A 17,799-nucleotide genomic window follows, 5' to 3' on the forward strand; every position below is an offset into this window, starting at 1 on the left:
CGAAGCGAATGACTCGAGAGATGAGGGGAGACAGAGAGAGCGGCAGAGAGAGAGAGACGATCCCCGAGACGAGAATGAGGAGGTGGGAGAGAGCAGGAGAGAGAGAGAGACGGAGAGAGAGAGAGACGAGAAGGAGAGAGAGAGAGAGAGAGAGGGGAATAGAGAGAGAGAGGAGAGAGAGAAGAGGAGAAGGAGAAAGAGAGAGAAGAGAGAGAGAGGAGAGAGGATGAGAGGGATGAGAGAGAGAGAGAGAGAGGGAGAGGAGGAGAGAGAGAGAGATAAATGACTTTGTTACTCCGCCCGAAAATGTGGTGGGAGGGTGCTGAAATGAGATGTATGAGCGCAGCGGCGAGTTGGGACGCGTCTTTGGAGAGAATAGGTGGAGGAGAGGACACTGTGTAACTACACGTTGTTATCCCTCTCTTAAGGGGATCCACAGAATTATCCACCGGGTTTCCAGGCATTGAGTCGGCGGAGGAGTCTCAGTGGGTTTGTTGACTTGCGGTCTCGTTGTCATCGGACAGCCTGCCGTCCATCCAATGTGCGTAAAAGGGCTCTGTTTGCTCACCGTCCTGTCTGGACTCGCAGCTTCAGGTGAGACCCCGGTTAAGTGTGAGTGTGTTAACCGAGGAGTTGTTGTTCCACACTATATTTCTATTGATAATACAATCTAGTGTGATGTATCCAGGTGGTGTATGTATATATAGTTTATTGGCAGTTTTTACGAATAACACATTGTTTCGATGCCTTATCTTGCGTCTACACAAATATACCAACAGATTAGAAGAACTACATATTTTCTATGAAACGAACTTATCTGTTTGGCTTGTTTTTTTTGGCATCAGGGTTTTCCAAAAGTTTGCTTGTGTTTTTTTCACATACCAAGAGTGATCTTTAGACGTAACAGGATGGCCGTTTAGAGACTCACTGAACAATCAAGTTTCAAAGTAAAAGAGAAAACCCTGATTGTCTGTCCGCGGGGACCCTTTACCTCCATCTCCGCGCGCCCGTCGTGCGTCATTGGGACATGGAGAGCTTGGCACGGTGGCACAGTGGAACCGTGTGGGTCTTTGAAGAATTCCTTAAAGCTATAAAACAGTAATCAGCGGGGGGTCGTTTCTGGCGACATAATGACTTTACAGTATTTACCGGCATCAAATCCTGGCTGCATTGTGTTTTGGTTTCTGCTACCGAAATCCTTTCCTGCCTATTAATGTGCATCCGCTTACGTTCACAGATACTGTAAAGTGGCCCGCTGGACGCAGATAAGTCCACCTGCTTCCCGCACAAGGGGGAACAGGAAACGCCATTTAAATCATAATTTACAAGACACACACCCATGGAAAATACACACTAATAGATGCCCGATTGGTTTAGCTGCTCACATCTTAATGCTCTAATGGCACGGCTAATGGAAACAGTTTTAATATCACCAACTGGCTTATCAATGGCAATTCATTCAGCAGATCCGGTTGTTTAACCTTGAAGTAATCTGCGTCCATCGAGGTTAAGTGGATTATATTGATTGATCATGTCCATCCACTGCCAAAGCACCATGTAGGGATTTACTATAGTAGCCAGCTGCTTATGTTTACAAGGAGCATGTGCCTGCAGATCAGTCAAAACAGTCCCAGGCTGACAGACAGAGCAGGAGGATGTCTGAATATACTGTGTGGATGTAGAGGAATAGCTAATCAAATACAGCATGTGGGGAAAGCATGTTGGAACTGATTACGGCTCGGCAGAATCTCACTTCTCATACAGTATCTGTTATGCTGCAATCACGTCTGCCTTTGGCTATTGTGCAAGTAAAACAGTACGGCATGATAAAACAAGCCAGCAGTCGTACTCATCTTGTTTTCCTGAGAAATCTAAGGTGTACAATTGCAATTTTGTGTGCAACCAAACTTATTTTACCCTCTTACAGATATCTTCCCCTTCAGGTACACAGATCAACATGTTTATACATCGGCAGGCCACTTTTTGTGTTTATTTACTTGCTCCTTTTTTTCAAAAGTCAAAAATCCTACATTGCTCTAAAAGATAAACACACAACTCCTTTGTGTATTTTGTATTTTGGCAGGAGTTTAGAAAAATCCTGTTGTCTATAATTTGTTTGAAGTTGCTTTTGCGAACAATGTTTTTGATTTTCATAACACCGGAATCAAATTTCTTTCTAGAGCAGACATGATAAATACCAGACTTTTTATACTGTATTTATAAGATTTGCAGGATTAGGCGTCAAATCAGAATTGTGTGTGTCTTTTGAGTCTCATGGAGGCGGAGGGACATCACAGTCGAACACCAACATAGTTTGAATAAAAGCAGGACAGCTAATCCCACCAAAAAAGTACTGAAACACACGATTTCCATGTTGAAAATCTTTTCTGTTATAGGACCCCAAGAAAACACTGGTTTGTGCTTTGTGTGGTGTCGACTGACAGTTTAGCAGTGTGGTCTGTGCCATTTTTTAAACTTCACCTTGTTCTCTTGTTTGCCTTTAAAATGTTTATAAAGAAAAAGTGGTGTTTGACCTGTAAGCATAAGCCTTCAACTTCCATACTTCCTTGGCAAAATCCCCATGCCACTAGCAATAAACAGAATCTGCAAATTGTTGTTTTTCAGCTCTATGTAAAAGACAAGGTCAGTACCATCTTATATTTAGCTGGCTAATTAGAAAACTTGGCAATAACTCAACATTTTTTCATCCCCATTGTTGAGGATAAATCTGTCCTTTTTGTTTCAGTGCTTTTCTTTAATTCCTTTTGCTCTCCTCCAAGATTTCCTCCTTCGATAAGAAGTCTGAAAAGCTCACTGGCTGACGTGTGCAAACCTGTCCTGATTTACAGGTTCAGCAAACACACACCAGGTGCTAACACTGGTTATTTAGGCTTTGCTTCAGCTCTGTCAGGTGTACAGTAGATGAGCAGCCTCTTGTGTCTGTTTGCCGGGATATAACAGTTAGATCTCTGCCACAGTGTCTTTAATCTCACCACCATTAAAGATCAGTACTACAAAGCATGTCTGAGGTTTTTGACGCGCTGTGCTGTGTTGACACACCTTGGAGGATGTCTGGCCTTTGTGTCGGTTTGATGGGATTGCCTTGGGGTGTGTAGAGTTGACAATGACACGTTCGTAAGCAAAAATGTGCAATCCCTGACACAGCAGGCTTAGGGTGCATCTGTGAAGTGTTTGACAGTGAAGGCAAAGCTCTCCCTGTGTAATGTTTAAACCATACAACTGTGCTCAGCTTCCAGTGTAAACAGGGATTGAAACACATGTCTCACTGAATGGCAAGTGTTTACAGGTTCACTCAAGGTTTTAGTGGACAAATCTTCATCTGAATTTGTGCAAATGGAAAAACTGCCCATTGGTGAACATGGTGTTCTGTTTAGTCACATTCTTACACACTCTGTTGGCTTGGCAATCGTTCTCAAGATTGTTTAAAGCTACCGTAAACAAGAAGATCTTCCAGCTGAAGGAACACCTCCATTAAGTTTATGCAATACGTAATAAATCAACAGTTTCCACTGAATATCAGCAGTTTTTTTGAGTCATCTGAAATGCAGAAAGCCGAGGGCTTCTTGAAACCTTTGCCATCAGTCAATTCACTTTTGATTGAATACAGAGATTGCATGATACAACCTTTTTTCACTCCCAGGGCGTAATCAATCAACCTTCAAGTCGTTGTCATCTTGATAAAGTCGCACAAGCACCCTTTAGTATCTGTATGAGATGAACCAGGGTTTTTATGTAACTCCTATCTAAACACATCAGTGTCATTATTAGATCAAATCAACAGACATTATATTTTTTAAGTCTGTTACAGGCAAGGGGTGAAGGTGGATGGATCAAACAAAACACAGGCCGTAAATGTCTAATTTAAAATCAAAAGCTAAATAATTATTACTAATGTCACTCTATCCATAGCTCAATTGAGCATTATTTTTTTCTTCTTCTCCTAACCAGTTGACTTGTAACTGTAAGGTGTTCTGCTTCAGGATAAATTGTAAAAGACTGGTTTTGCGGAACCCATCAGCTTCATAATATTAATGGCTGGGGCTTCTGCCAAAGCGAGTAGTGAGGAGATCATGTTGCATAATGATAGCATTTCCTTGAGTGGGAAGTTACTTTGTTATTAAATATCTTGTTTAGGATCTGACTTTCGTACTGACTTCAGGGTATCCAGCAATTGTTATTTTATAACCCTGACTTATACACAATGGTTCTGTATTGAAAGGATAGCAGAGGCAGCTACTTATCCGGTTTGCTCACTAATTATCTGACTTAAGGAGAGTGTACGTAAAGAAGAGAAGAGGTAGGGCAGATGGAAAATAGGATGGAAGGGTTTGGTCACATTCGTACTCATATATTTCTATAAAAAGAATGTGAGACTAACACATACAAGAGTGCTTTATTGGTTTCGGTGGGAAGGCTAGCTTTTGCATATTTATAAAAATAGCACGGCATGTCCAGTCAGTTTCTGTCTTTGTTTATTTACAGTAGCTGTATATGGGAAAGAAGCACAGTTACTACAGACAGAAGAGTATGTTATATGAGGAGCAGACTAATCCTTTGTGTAAAGTTAATGGTTTAGCCCCTTTAAAGCCGAAAGCAAAGAGTACTCCTCCACGGTGTAGTTTCTGATGTACATATACTGTATATTGTCTTTTGCTAATTTATTCATGTGCTCAGGAGCAGAGATGGAAGTCGCACTGGGACTGGATTTAGTCTGACTCATTCCACTGCAGGATACTAAACACACGGCTAGACTAGCTTGGTAGTAAATATGTGAAATTAAATTTGTCTTTTGAGTGTTGGACTCGTCTTTCCAACAGAAGCCTGTGGGTGTGTTGAATCGAGAAGCTTACACGTTGGACCCCCCCCCCCCCCCAGGAGTTTGTAATCCCAGGGAGAAGTTGTCTAGTCAGCTGTGAGGTGGGAGTGGAAGGGGTTTGATGGATTAAACTCTTATCCTCACTCACCCGCTACACATTTCCTCTGGATGCCACCGCCTGATGAATTACAATTGGCCTAGAGGCAGCAGGAGGGGGGGGGGAAAGGGAAAGGAAGAAACAGTTGGAAAAAGAGATTGATGTTCGGTCTACGTTTGGACTGACCTTTAGAGTGTATTCAGACACATTTTTGTAGTTTTTTAAAGTTTGGTTCATTTTACAAGTCCATGCATGAACTGTGCACATTTTTGTAATTTTCATACAAAGAGATGCCGGTATGTCTGAATTTATGAGCAAAGAGTTATACCCCTTGAATTAATGAAAGCTTTTAGATGTGTTGTTTAAAACATTGGGTGTCATCTTTCTGGAAGTGATACTTTTAATACTTCAGCTTCATTTGGATTATGCAAGAATGGTCTCCATCTGTGAAATAAAGTATAGCGCCATATGCAGAATTTCAAACTCCTTCATTAAGGAAAATCTGTTCGGAGTGAACAAAATAATATCATATATTGAAAAACTTGACTTTACAGATTAGGACTGAAACTAGTTTTAAAGGAAGACAAAGAAAGGTGGTACACATGCTCTGGAATGTGCAGGTGTTTGCTCTCATCATACCAACAAGATCTGGAATGTAGATGCCTGAATATTACACCTGTATGTGATAGTTGCCAGTTTCAGTGTCATTCTGAAAAAAACATGTTCAGGTATAGCATGTGGTTGAGGTCCAGGCCAGTCAAGTTCTTGTGGGGGAAACCATTACTGTATGACCCTGTCTTTGTGCACTTATGCATCGTCATTTTGAAACAGGAAAAGACCCTGCCCTAAACTGTTGACACAAGCACATTATTGTACAAATGCGTTTCTGTGCTGTTGCAAAGATACCAACAGCACAGAAGGTTCCTTTAAAACCATGAAAACAACCCCGGAGCAAAAGCAAAAAAGTATACGATAACGTACCGTGCCATACATTGTATTTACTTGTGTTGGCATGACTGCACATTCATGACTGAGTCAAATAAATGGAAAACTGCATGGAGAAAATGTACAGTATGTTAGACACAGTGTTTATGTCAGGGGTTCCCTCTTATTACACCACTCAACACTCTACCTCAACTTTGTATCGTTCTCCTCTGCGGACACACGGTTACCTGAACCCGCTATTCCCAGCCCTCAGACCAGCCCTGCATGAAAGACAGGCCTTGTGAATAAAAAAGGAACTAACCTGGGCTTGTGAAACCTCTCACAAAGGAGAGAAGCGGTTCTTTGTAATCCACTGAGATCTTTGTGTGTTTGCTCCTGTCCTAAGTGTTTCCTCCAAAACCGGCGTAACAGGGAATCAGGTTTCCTCCGGTGGTCCCTTTCTTTCTGAGCCATAATGAGGAGAGGAAAGGCACAAACACACACCGTCTAGGATATAATGTAATGAAACCAATTTCCTGATTCAGAGAGTCGTGCCAACTGCTTAATGTTTCCAGTCATTCCTACCCTCTCTTAAAGTCCAAGACGACTCAACATCCTCTATGCCAATGGAAATACATGGTCTACAGCGCATAAAGAAATTAAACAATTCTTCAAAGTTACTGTGTGTTATCTCCAAGGTATCTGGAAATCATTATGTAAGCTGCTGTTTAATCTGGGATATGAATAAACCGTTGACTAAAAACTGTTTATACATCTGCATATGATTGAGAAACTAAATCAAGAAGCCCGCAAGATATAAATAAGTTGACAAAGATTTGGATTGTGCAATAAGGCAAGCATGTTTTTTTCTGTCTTTGTTCTAAAAAAACGAACATATTTAGAATACCAGAGAATGTTTGCTGAACAGTTAGGAGAAGAGTTCAATACACCGAGCATGCCTCGTGTGAAACACACCCAGACCACACTGAAAAGGCTACGTTTTTTGAAAAGCACCTTATGGCAACAGTTAACTATAGACAGTAGAATAATTCATCCAATGAGAAAGTTAAAGCAAAAGAAAAACCAAGGCAAAACTGTTAAGATTGCATTAGTGCATTCATCTGGTCTAACATGCCCTGCTAACTGGCTAACTAGCTTCCTACTTTTAAGGTAAAAAACACTGTTTAAAAATCATGAGAAACTTGAGATATGGTAGTCAAAGTATTTTCTTTTAAAGTTAGAAGGTAAACTATTTCCTTTGGTTTGCATTATATGATACATAATTGTTCCAACTAGCTTTACACCTCAAAATAAGAACATTGCTGTATTACTTCTTAAACAATCGGTCATTAAAGGTAGGGTAGGTAAGAATGGAGAAACCAGCTCGAGTGCGCTAGAATTTGAAAGTACACAACCGAAAAAAATCTGCCCCTTCCTTCAGATTTCGTTAAAGAGCCCCTCCTCCAACACACACGAACGCACACATGACCAATGAGGGCACGAGATAAGTCTGTGCACGAGATGGAAGGCTGACAGGCAGGTAGGCCATCCAATTATCTGACCCGGGCCCGGGGCAGATAATTGGTCTAGCTTTTTACAGCGCCACGGCTTCCACAGATGAAATATTTATATATATTTATTGTCAAAGCATTTAATTTATTCATTGCTATCGGGATGTTAAGAGCATTCCATGGAATATAACAACAAGTGTTTCTGAAGTGAATTACCTACCCCACCTTTAACTGGGTAGGATGCATTGTTTACCTGGGACCAGTTAGCTTAGCAGAAGCCGTTTTGCATGTTATGATTGATCTGATTAAGACCTTTGTTCAGGGTTTTGGTTTGAATAAAACAGGAAATTAGCCGACAGTGTTCTACTTATCTTTGGGAGCTATCACTAGCTTAATTAGGTAGCTGCCTAGCAACAGTTAATAACATTTGCTAGTGACAGTTTTTTTTAGCAAAGCATGCTTTTGTCTACCTTTGTTTTGAATCAAGGAACCACTATTCAAACAAGTTTCAAAGCCACCATTATCATAAGCATAGGCATAGTGACAGAAAAGGGTGGGGCTTTTTTCACAGTTCATTCTGATTGACATTACATTCACTACTCATGCATTCAGTAGAGTCTATAACCCACTATATCTGAACGAGTCAGACATCATAAAGCATGGTAGAGGTTATGCAGTTGTAAACCTGCCTTCACTCTTTGACATTGGATGAAATATTATATGGGCAGGTCAAACACTACTTGATATTTCTTTCTTTTGAAAGCTTTTTTACAATCTTGGGATGATTGCCAAGCCAAGCAGACCTAATCTCACTCAAGTGGGTCCTGCTGATTATTATACAGTAGATGAAAGTATGTGTCCTCTTTGGCTTCAGACATCCACTGGACCCGTGCAGATTGTACCAAGTAGTGTTGACAGGCGGAATCACCTGCATTACAGGTTCAGCAAGTTCATTTTACTGTGATTCATTGGACATATTGACAGATATTATGGACTAATGCCAACACCGGTAAATCTAATGGAATATTTGTGTGTGTGGACTTGTGCCAACAGCAGAGAGATCCATGAGAGAAGCCAAACACCACACATACAAACAAACACCTACACACACGATACACGCACGCATAACAATGGGAGGTAATACTTTACGACATTTACCAGTTATTCTGATGCCATATCTGTTCATAAATAACATCTGGAATTTATATCTAAACAAGCGTACAAACACACACACGTTTGTGCTAAGGTGAAATCCCATGTGCAAAACTCTTTAATGCATAATGTAATAGCTTTAAGTTTAAGGAAGGAGAGGGTCAGCATAAAGACTCCAATCTAGTCTTTTTAATTACAAATGAAGAGGGTAATTAATATCCTTCACATGTTTCATTCATTGACATAACTCAGGTCTCTTAAACATTTTAATGTCGTAGTTGTACATTGTTTGGAAGTATTCTTCACAAAATAACATGCCAGACAATGTCAGCATAGAAATTGAAACCTAATTGGGATACATGTATATATTTGTCTGCACTTTGGCCCTTCCGTCCTACATAGCTCCATGCCGTGAAGGCCCTCTCTCTGTGTCCCTGGATGCTGGGTGTGGTCAGCATTGGCTGGGCAGGATGTTCAGATATAAACAAGTGAGCTACTTTGACTTTGCAGAGAGACATGTTGGATTAGAAGAATGGACAGACAAACAATAAACAACAACTGTTATCTTATCTCCTTCGGACAGACTGCAATTATGTAGAGAAATACATTTTCCATCATCTTGTTATCCTCTAGCTCCATCCATAAAGCACTTACTCCTTCATCTACTAAATCACTCTGCTCTTGTTCATCACTTAGGCTCACTCTTTCATTTCTACGTGTTTATCCCTCTTCTATACTTCCCTAACTGAGTAAAAGTGTGCACTTCACTCATGTAAATGCATGCATCATCCTCGGCAATTAGAGCTTGCTAATGAACAATTAAACAGTGATCATGTACTTTTAGCCTTAGGGACACATTAGTACTGTAATTGAGGCACTGTACATACCCCTAAGTGTTCTGTTATTCTGTTAATACGCATCCTGCCTTTAAAAAAACCTAATTAACCTTAATTCTTAATCAGCTCAGCTCGCATCAAAGGACATCGTAGTCGAGAGCGTTTTACTCCTTTGTTGTTGAGAGGAGATTAGCGACGCTTATTTAAATTCATGTACTGTAAATAGATTGGTTAAGAGAAGAAATTGGAAAATGAGGTGTTATGGCCTGGAGGACCTTGAATGATGAATCGTTTCAGCATTTTTTTATTACTCAGCTAATCTTCTGTGTGCACTATACCCTCTGAAATAAGGTGGTAGAAATAGAGGGATTAGATTTTTTACCTATTTGAAGATTAATAATGTCTTTTAAAGAGGTTTCCCGTCCTCTCTAACCCAGCTTCAGCTATAGCTTGTGGCTCTATGAGCGGTGCTATCGCCAAAATACTAATGTCAACATGTAGTTGTTTTTGCAGGTATATTAAAAGTGCCCTGTCTTAACTCAGCATGTGAAGATGCTATATATATCTAATTGGAGATAAGGATGATTTCATTGGTTTTTGGTCATTAAAGGTGGGGTAGGTCATTTTGGAGAAACCAGCTCGAGTGCGCTAGAAAATACACAACCGGAAAAAATCTGCCACTTCCTTACAGAGCCCCTCCTCCAACACACACGGACACGCACATGACCAATGAGGGCACGAGATAAGTTTGTGCACAGATGGAAGGCTGACAGGCAGGTAGGCCATCCAGTTATTTTACCCGGGCCGGCTAAAATGATTGGTCGTGCTTTTTACAGATGACATTTTTAATGTATTTATTGTCAAAGCATTTAAGATATTCATTGCTATCGGGATGTTAAGAGCATTCCATGGAATATAACAAAAAGTGTTTCTGAAATACATTACATACCCCACCTTTAAGTTCAGTATGTCAACCTCGTGGTACTAAATAAAAAGTCATAAGATTACCAAAGTCAGTATGTTATCTGAGGTTATTACTGGCTGTATTAATGCAGTCAGCAACGGTGTTATGTGCCTAATGATTATTCTAAACAGGCAGTTTAATCCTCTGGCTGCAGTATTTCCATACACTATGCCATGTACATGTAGCTTAGGAAGAAAGAGAAAGGTTCAGAGAAAGCGTGTTCCCTTTAAAGTCTGTACATCAAAGCATTATTATGCATTTCAAACTGTTATTAATGTATGTGTGTGCTTTCTTTTATAAATCCTTTCTACATTCGTATTTTTCTTTATATTTCAATAAAAACACAATTGCATGTCTGGTAAACAAACACACCAGACCGTTTGCAAAGACGGACATCCCTTACTGTGTGTACGCTGAGTGTATTGTTCACTCCTCCCAGGTTTCATCGAGCTCATTTAAAACACATTAGGCTGTTGGAGCGCTGGCCTGGCGATGAGAGAGAAGCCTGTCGGCTTTTAATGCTGTGCGGGGGCCGTCTGGTCGCCACACTCTCTCATCCCAGCCATCAGGAAACCCTCTCCAGCCTGATAAGGAACAGAACATGCCGCTCCATGTGCAAAGCTCCTGCTGACATTTTCCCAGCTAGCTACTGCCTGTGATTCTCAATTCGCAAGCTACATGTCTCAATTTACCTTCCTTCTTATTTCTATGCCTAGAGACTTACAGTATTCTACCATTCATAGGGCAAACCTACCTAAAATCAAATGTTAAGCCTAATCCACCCTTAAGTGTTAAAAATATAAAAAAATCCTAAAATGTAACTTAATCATATTAATCACTGTGAAACTGCTGCAAGTATGCTAGACAGCTGGAGGTCACATCTCCCCTATTGTACATCAGACTACAGCGTAACCCTTTATGATGTTGCTAATTGCATCCGCAAAAAAATGAATGATCTTGTATATTAAACTGAGATCTGGGATGATGTTTGCACTCAGGTGATCCATCGGGCCACGTGCAGCTTTTCCGTCAGATTGAAGAGTCTCTGATGGTGTTTGGCTCGTTCTGCAGGGTCCTTGAATGAGCTAATGACGCTACCCTGTGCTGTGCAGACGGATATTCTGCTGTGTGCGTGGGCATAGACTTTAATATGGCTATGGCTCCTCATATTATTAAAGGTATATGGAGCTCTCTCTATAAATAGACCAGGTGATTTTGGAACCAGACAGCCTGCACAGACGCTTCCACAGGGACTCATATATAAACTCACTGGATTGATTTAGAAAAAGGTTAGATTTACCTAGAAATAAACAAGACCCTGCAATCTCCTGGAGATAGACGCATGAGCGGCTGGTTCCTGATGTGACTAGTTCCCAGACAGGAACTAAGCATTAAGCATGTCTCTTTCCTAGACAGTGCATGTGTGCTGGTGCAGTGTATGTGTGTGTCAGCACTAACTCCATCCTGGGGAGCTCCATCCATCATTATGTGGAAGAGCCATATCGTTGCCAATAGGCCTCTCCACTCTTCCAGTCCATTCATTTTCCATCTAATAGGTCCACTGTAAAGATTGATATAGTCCACATCCATATAACATACAGCAGACCTTCAATTTCAGCCCTGGCTCAGCTGCTGTAGTGTAGGTGAAGTGGCCATTATTCATTAAATGTCACAGATTTGGTCTACTGATATGAAATCATTTTGGATTTTTTCAGGATGTAATGAAGCAGGTGTTTGAAAGGAGTTCACTTACTGAAACACCCCAGGATCTAATTTTGCACTTTCAACATTCGGACCAATCTGTGAGATATCAGTATACTGTGTCTGATTAAGTTGTAGTGACAACTTAGAGTCAGTGATGTTCTTGCAGCAGCACTGCGTAGGCAGAGGTAGGGTCGCTGGGTTCATTGTATGCAGGAATTTTCTGATGAGACTGAATTTATTCTCAGTCTGTTGAGTTTTTTTGTTGTTGTATGTGTTTCTTTCACAAACCATTTATCGATGTATTGATTTTCTCTGTGTGCGCTGCATTCTGCTTCTGAAGTAAACTCTGCTGCTGTAACATATGTTTGTGTGTTGCAGGCGTGCTGCAGGTCAGCGGGATGCATGTATACACATCTGGGGATGTGGAGGCAGTTAACGGGACGGATGTCCGTCTAAAATGCACATTTCAGAGTAGCGCCTCCATCAACCCCAATTCCATTGTCATCTCCTGGAGCTTCAGACCCCTGAAACCAGGCAGAGAAGAGTCGGTGAGTGTCTGTATGTTTGTGTTTGTGTGAAAAAGTCAGATTGAACTTTCGTCGTTGTGTCAGGGAACATCCACCCCCTCAGCTAACTGAAAGAGGAGTCTGTGAGTCATCTGAGTCTCTAGAGCGTCCAAGCCAGCCTGTGTGTGCTATGTGTGTATGAATATTGAGAAAAGATCAAAAAGATGCAGCAGGTCTGGGATTACATCCTTCTCTCTCTGTCTCTCTACTAATCCATTTCCATTTGTAGGTGTTCCACTACCAGCAGAAACCATATCCTCCGTTAGAGGGCATTTTCAGGAAGCGTGTCAGCTGGGCCGGTGATGTCATGGGCCGAGACGCCTCCATCATACTTCAACAGGTCAAGTTCACCTACAATGGTACTTACATCTGCCAGGTTAAGAATCCGCCGGATGTCCACGGCACGGTCGGAGAGATTCGACTTCGTGTCGTCACCACAGGTCAGCACTTTTTTCAGAAAAGAACATTTTTACATGAAAAACATAAATATAATGGTGTGTCTGAAAACATAATTTCAGCTCTCACGGATTTAAGCCAAAAAAGAGACAACAGCACAATACCCAGAGATGTATAACTATTGACTAGATATTATACATTGTCCTTTCTTATGTATCAATATTGATGCAGACAACAACATGTGAACAAGACAAAGTCTACGGTCTAACAACTGTGTGAAGCTAGTGTGTAGGCCAAGTGATGCTGTGAGCTAAATGAAAATGTTAAAATTGACATTGTAATATGCTCAACATGTCAATGATATCATGCTGATGTTTAGCAGTTATATCATGTTCACCATTGTTCAGAGTTTTAGAACGCTATGTTTCCAAATTAGGGCTACGCCCAACGTGCAGCTGAGGCAAAAGGGAATGTAATTATCTCGCTAATAGTGAGTCATGAACCAAATAATTCAAGGAACTTTTGTTATTTTAACCTGATGATGGCACTATAGGAAAAGACAGGAGAGTTGTTGCAAATAATCCTCTGGGGGGGGGACATGACTCTTTTTACCGTTTGGTTACAATAGTCGATGAGTCATTTTATTCACAACCCCTGTCCTCATACGGTAGGATAGATACTTGGAGAAACAAGTATATTTAGTACCAAAAATAAACTTTGACCTGTTGCCGGCCCTGAAGGAATATTAAGGGTTCAACTCATGGCTAGGATTCAACCTCTGGGGACCCTCAATGTTTGTACAAAATTGATTGGCAATCCCTTCAATTATTTGTTTATATTTTAACATAATGTATCCCATGGTGGAACTAAAGTTAAGGTCAGGGGGTCACCAAAGTCACAATTCTTGAATGTCTGCCCACTGAAAGACAGAGTGACTCACCATCCTAAGAGCCACAACATTAAGTCTGAAATGAAAATACACTTTTGGGTTAGCAACAGCTTACACACCATTACAAATGCACAATACCTCTATGCAGTGTTGTTTCTTTCTGCCTTATCAAACAAGAATGACTCAGTTTGTACTCCTGTTATTCCTTCTCACCCCCAGCTTCTTTTTCCGAGCTTCTCCTTCTGGCGTTATCCATCGGGGGCGGTATCGCGGCTGTGGTCATCCTCCTCATCATCTTTGTGTCCTGCAGGCGGTGCAAGAAGAAAACACTGAGACAGCTGGAAGGGAACGAGGAGGCTCCTCACAGAGAGAGAAAAGACCCCACTGTGTGGTAAGACCATGAGAAAGACAGAGGGAGAGGATGAGGGGATAGAGAGAGGAACAGAAGAATCATCCACTTCCTCTCTCACTCTCCATCTAAATCTGGGGATCAGGTTGTGTGGTGCTCCTTCTTAGGGCCTGGGGCTCTTTTCCTACTGGACGTTTCACTTCCTTCTTCCTCTGCAACCCCAGTCTTTGGATCCCAAACCTGGACTAGGTTATGAACAGCTTTAAAAAAAACAGAGATACATTGAGAATGTGCCTTTGTAGATACAGAGCTTTAGCCAGACCTGTGTAGCTTTTATGATATCACCATGTGCCTTTCATTTCTGAAAAGAAACACATTCTTTATCATGTTTTTCTGCTCAGCTAAATGGGCTTCCAAACACATTTCCTGTTTAGAGTAAATGTTTTGATGATTTAGAGGTCGAACAATGGTCTATTCCTGCTGTTAACTTCCCTACTAATACATTTCAAACCCCAACATATTATGCCTTACAAGCTGCATGTTTGATATATTGTTTCAAGAAACAATAGAAACTGTGGAACAATGAATGAGCAGCTTTCTTACCTCGAGTGACATTTTGTTTTTATTACAAGATTTTGAGAAACCTTTTGAAACGCCATACATTTCAAAGATTTGTATCAGTTCATCCGATCCACTTGACTGCGGTTTTCTGAATCAACAGAAGGATGCAGGTATACATTGTGTTCTGTTTCACTGTAGTTACATTGCTCTGTTTTCTGTGATCTGTTGTGTTTTTGCCCTGATGAATGATCATGGTGCTATCAAATAACCAAAACCTAATGGAAAGCCCTTGTTGGAAACAGACATTTCACAAAGTGCCTTTATAACAAATTGTACCAATATCAATTTTTTATTTTGTCAAGTGGCAAACGTTTTTTATTGGGCAGAAACCTCTCTTGTGGCCAATTGTCTGTTTTAAACATGAGCTGATATGAGTCTTTTTGTCAAACTTTTTTTTGTTCTGGGCATGTGGGACTTCTTTGTTTCTCTTGGGTTTTCAGATCTCTCTGTAATAGGCATCCTAACTATCACTATCAAAACTGTGTTACTGTTTTGAAACTCACTGGATTCAACCAGACTTTAAATTCCAAGCTCCTCAAAGAAACATGTTCAACTTTGCTCTCATCTTGGTCGATCAGTTTTATTCAGACTTCAAACCGAGTCCTCCATTGAAAAACTTGGCAAAGGAAGGAAATAGTTTTACCCCAATCAGATGCAGATGGGTAAACAACGATTTAGATCCAGACTTTTCTCCCAAATGAGAACAACCTAACCCTGTGTGACCCCTAACCCATTGTCCCTGGTGCTGTGTTTGTGTTGTCTTTGTCCCCGTTCTTTGACTTATGCACATGCATTGCCATAAATAATTCATGGATGTGTCATGCATGAATTAATATCTTGCTCTGTGTATGTGTGTGCGTCTGCTCTGTTGCTCCCCCTGGTGCATGTCTCCCTCTTTCCGCTGTATCTGCGTTTGTGCACCAGCCATCCAGGGAGGGCCCTCCACCTCTACCTATCAGAGACGTCCATGGAGATTGACAGTTCAGATGGCATGATTTCAGAAGCCAGCACCAATGACCCCAGCTCCTCAGAGAGTGAGGGCCCAAGCTCAGACGAAGAGGAAGATGATGATGACGACGACTGAGGATGTGGGGAAAAACAGTGCGACAGAAACACTTCAACTATCCAGGAGGCTCGCTGGTTGGATTCCCAGATGGCACCCATGGATTACGTACCATGGTTCTGCTGATTGGAGAATAGATGGAGAGAGCGCTTCTGCTGAGTCAAAAATGAGCCAACGGAAAGAAAGTTCTGTTTGTAAGTTTCTGAATAAAAACAAAGAGATTACAGCGATAAAGATCAAAGCTTTGAAAGAGTAGCTTCACTTTTAAGAGAGCCCAGAAATCATGAAGCTGGCTTGGCAACTGTCCTGAAGGGAAAACAGGCCGACTGTTTGTTTCAGACATGGCTGGTGCTAAGTTTAGGTAGTCACTAGCAAAATAAGCCGCAGCATGCAACTGGAGGAAGTAAGAATGACGTTTTTCTGCCACGATGAGCCACATGACACCTTTACATTTTTGAAGGTGCCATTTTGCACACCATTTTTGGATATGACTTTTAAGTCTTTGGAGACCAGTGTGAAGAATTTAGTGCCATCTAGTGGTGAGGTTGTCGATTGCATCTAATTGATACCCCTCTGCTCACAAATCCGTTTCCAAGCGTTTCAGAAAAACTACGTTCTTGTAAGGGAAAGTAAAAATGCAAAAAGCCCTCTCTAGAGTCAGTGTTTAGTTTGTTGAAAACTGGCAGTGAAGCACTCATTCTCATTCTACACCATCAAAATCATGGTTATAAATACTTAATAAATCCCCCCATATCCTACACAATGGCCCCTTTAAAAGACAATATAAAATAGTCACAAAACACAATGGGTCTTGCATTAAAGTCTGTTAACCACACCCATCCTCGTACCTGCCAGTTCCAGATAACTTGTTAAAAGTAGTTTTATCTGCCAACAGTAGGCCTATTAGACTACTTGGATAAAAGAGCATAACTGTGATGTTGCTTTCAGGTCTGAAGGCCAAATACTTGATCAGATAACATAGCACCTGTTCTTGGTGTTTATGCGAGTGCACAGTCAGATCTGAAAACCCTTTGATTGCAAAGTGTCCTTGAGAGCCTGTTTTTTCTCCTTACATCTGTGAATGCATCACATCTACTAACAAATTAAAGTAACACTTGTATTTCTTTCTTTTTATGACAAAATGTTATATTGTTATACTGAGCAATGTTTTTAATTGTTTTAGATAATGCCATAAGTATTTTATAACGTTGTTTAAATGTCACTGTATGTGTGTTATAGAGCTTTTATATATAAAAACGATTTTCTTAATAAAATGCCTTTACATTTTTTATTGGGTCAAGTAAAATGTTACCACTCAAAGGTGATCCTGGCTGACTCTAGCTGGCTCATGGGACAAATAATCGCACATAACGTGGATAGATTTGATATAACTCATCCATTATGTAAGAGAGGAATCTTATGATCCATCATTTATTATGCAGCATTATCTTTTATGCACTGCATTCAGTTGTATGTGTTTTATAGTCGGTCTTTCTGCAGAGCCCTTCCCTTGTTTACCTGCAAGCACTAATGCAGTGAATCATTTACAGTAATTAGTTTCAGGTCCAAAATGCTTCTGTGACTGCAGTCTGGGTTTGCTTGTTTGTTGGTTGGGATTGTTCATGACTATGAATATGTTAGCCTATGTCTTTGTGTGAGTGTGAGTGTGATTGTGGGCCTATTTGTGTGCATTGATCAAAGTCTATTCCTGTGGGTGCAGCTTTAGTTACTGACTGACAGACCTAAAGTGTGTGTGTGTGTGTGTGTGTGTGTGTGTGTGTGTGTGTGTGTGTGTGTGTGTGTGTGTGTGTGTGTGTGTGTGTGTGTGTGTGTGTGTGTGTGTGTGTGAGAGAGTATAGGGGCAGAGCATGGTTGACTAACGTTTGAAAA

At 40.9% G+C, this 17,799-nt stretch overlaps 1 protein-coding gene across 1 annotated transcript; it reads left to right on the plus strand.

The window, feature by feature from the left end:
* Window positions 1–329: 329 nt before the first annotated feature.
* Window positions 330–17,198, plus strand: LOC117470091 (myelin protein zero-like protein 2). Its single transcript, XM_034114637.1, has 5 exons — window positions 330–594; window positions 12,404–12,573; window positions 12,821–13,031; window positions 14,096–14,267; window positions 15,771–17,198. Exons 1-5 carry the CDS (start codon window positions 540–542, stop codon window positions 15,928–15,930), a joined length of 768 nt encoding a protein of 255 aa, XP_033970528.1. The 5' UTR covers window positions 330–539; the 3' UTR covers window positions 15,931–17,198.
* The last annotated feature ends 601 nt before the right edge of the window (window positions 17,199–17,799 follow it).

Source organism: Trematomus bernacchii, unplaced genomic scaffold (genome assembly GCF_902827165.1).
Source record: "Trematomus bernacchii unplaced genomic scaffold, fTreBer1.1, whole genome shotgun sequence".
In the NCBI taxonomy this organism is placed as follows: domain Eukaryota; kingdom Metazoa; phylum Chordata; class Actinopteri; order Perciformes; family Nototheniidae; genus Trematomus; species Trematomus bernacchii.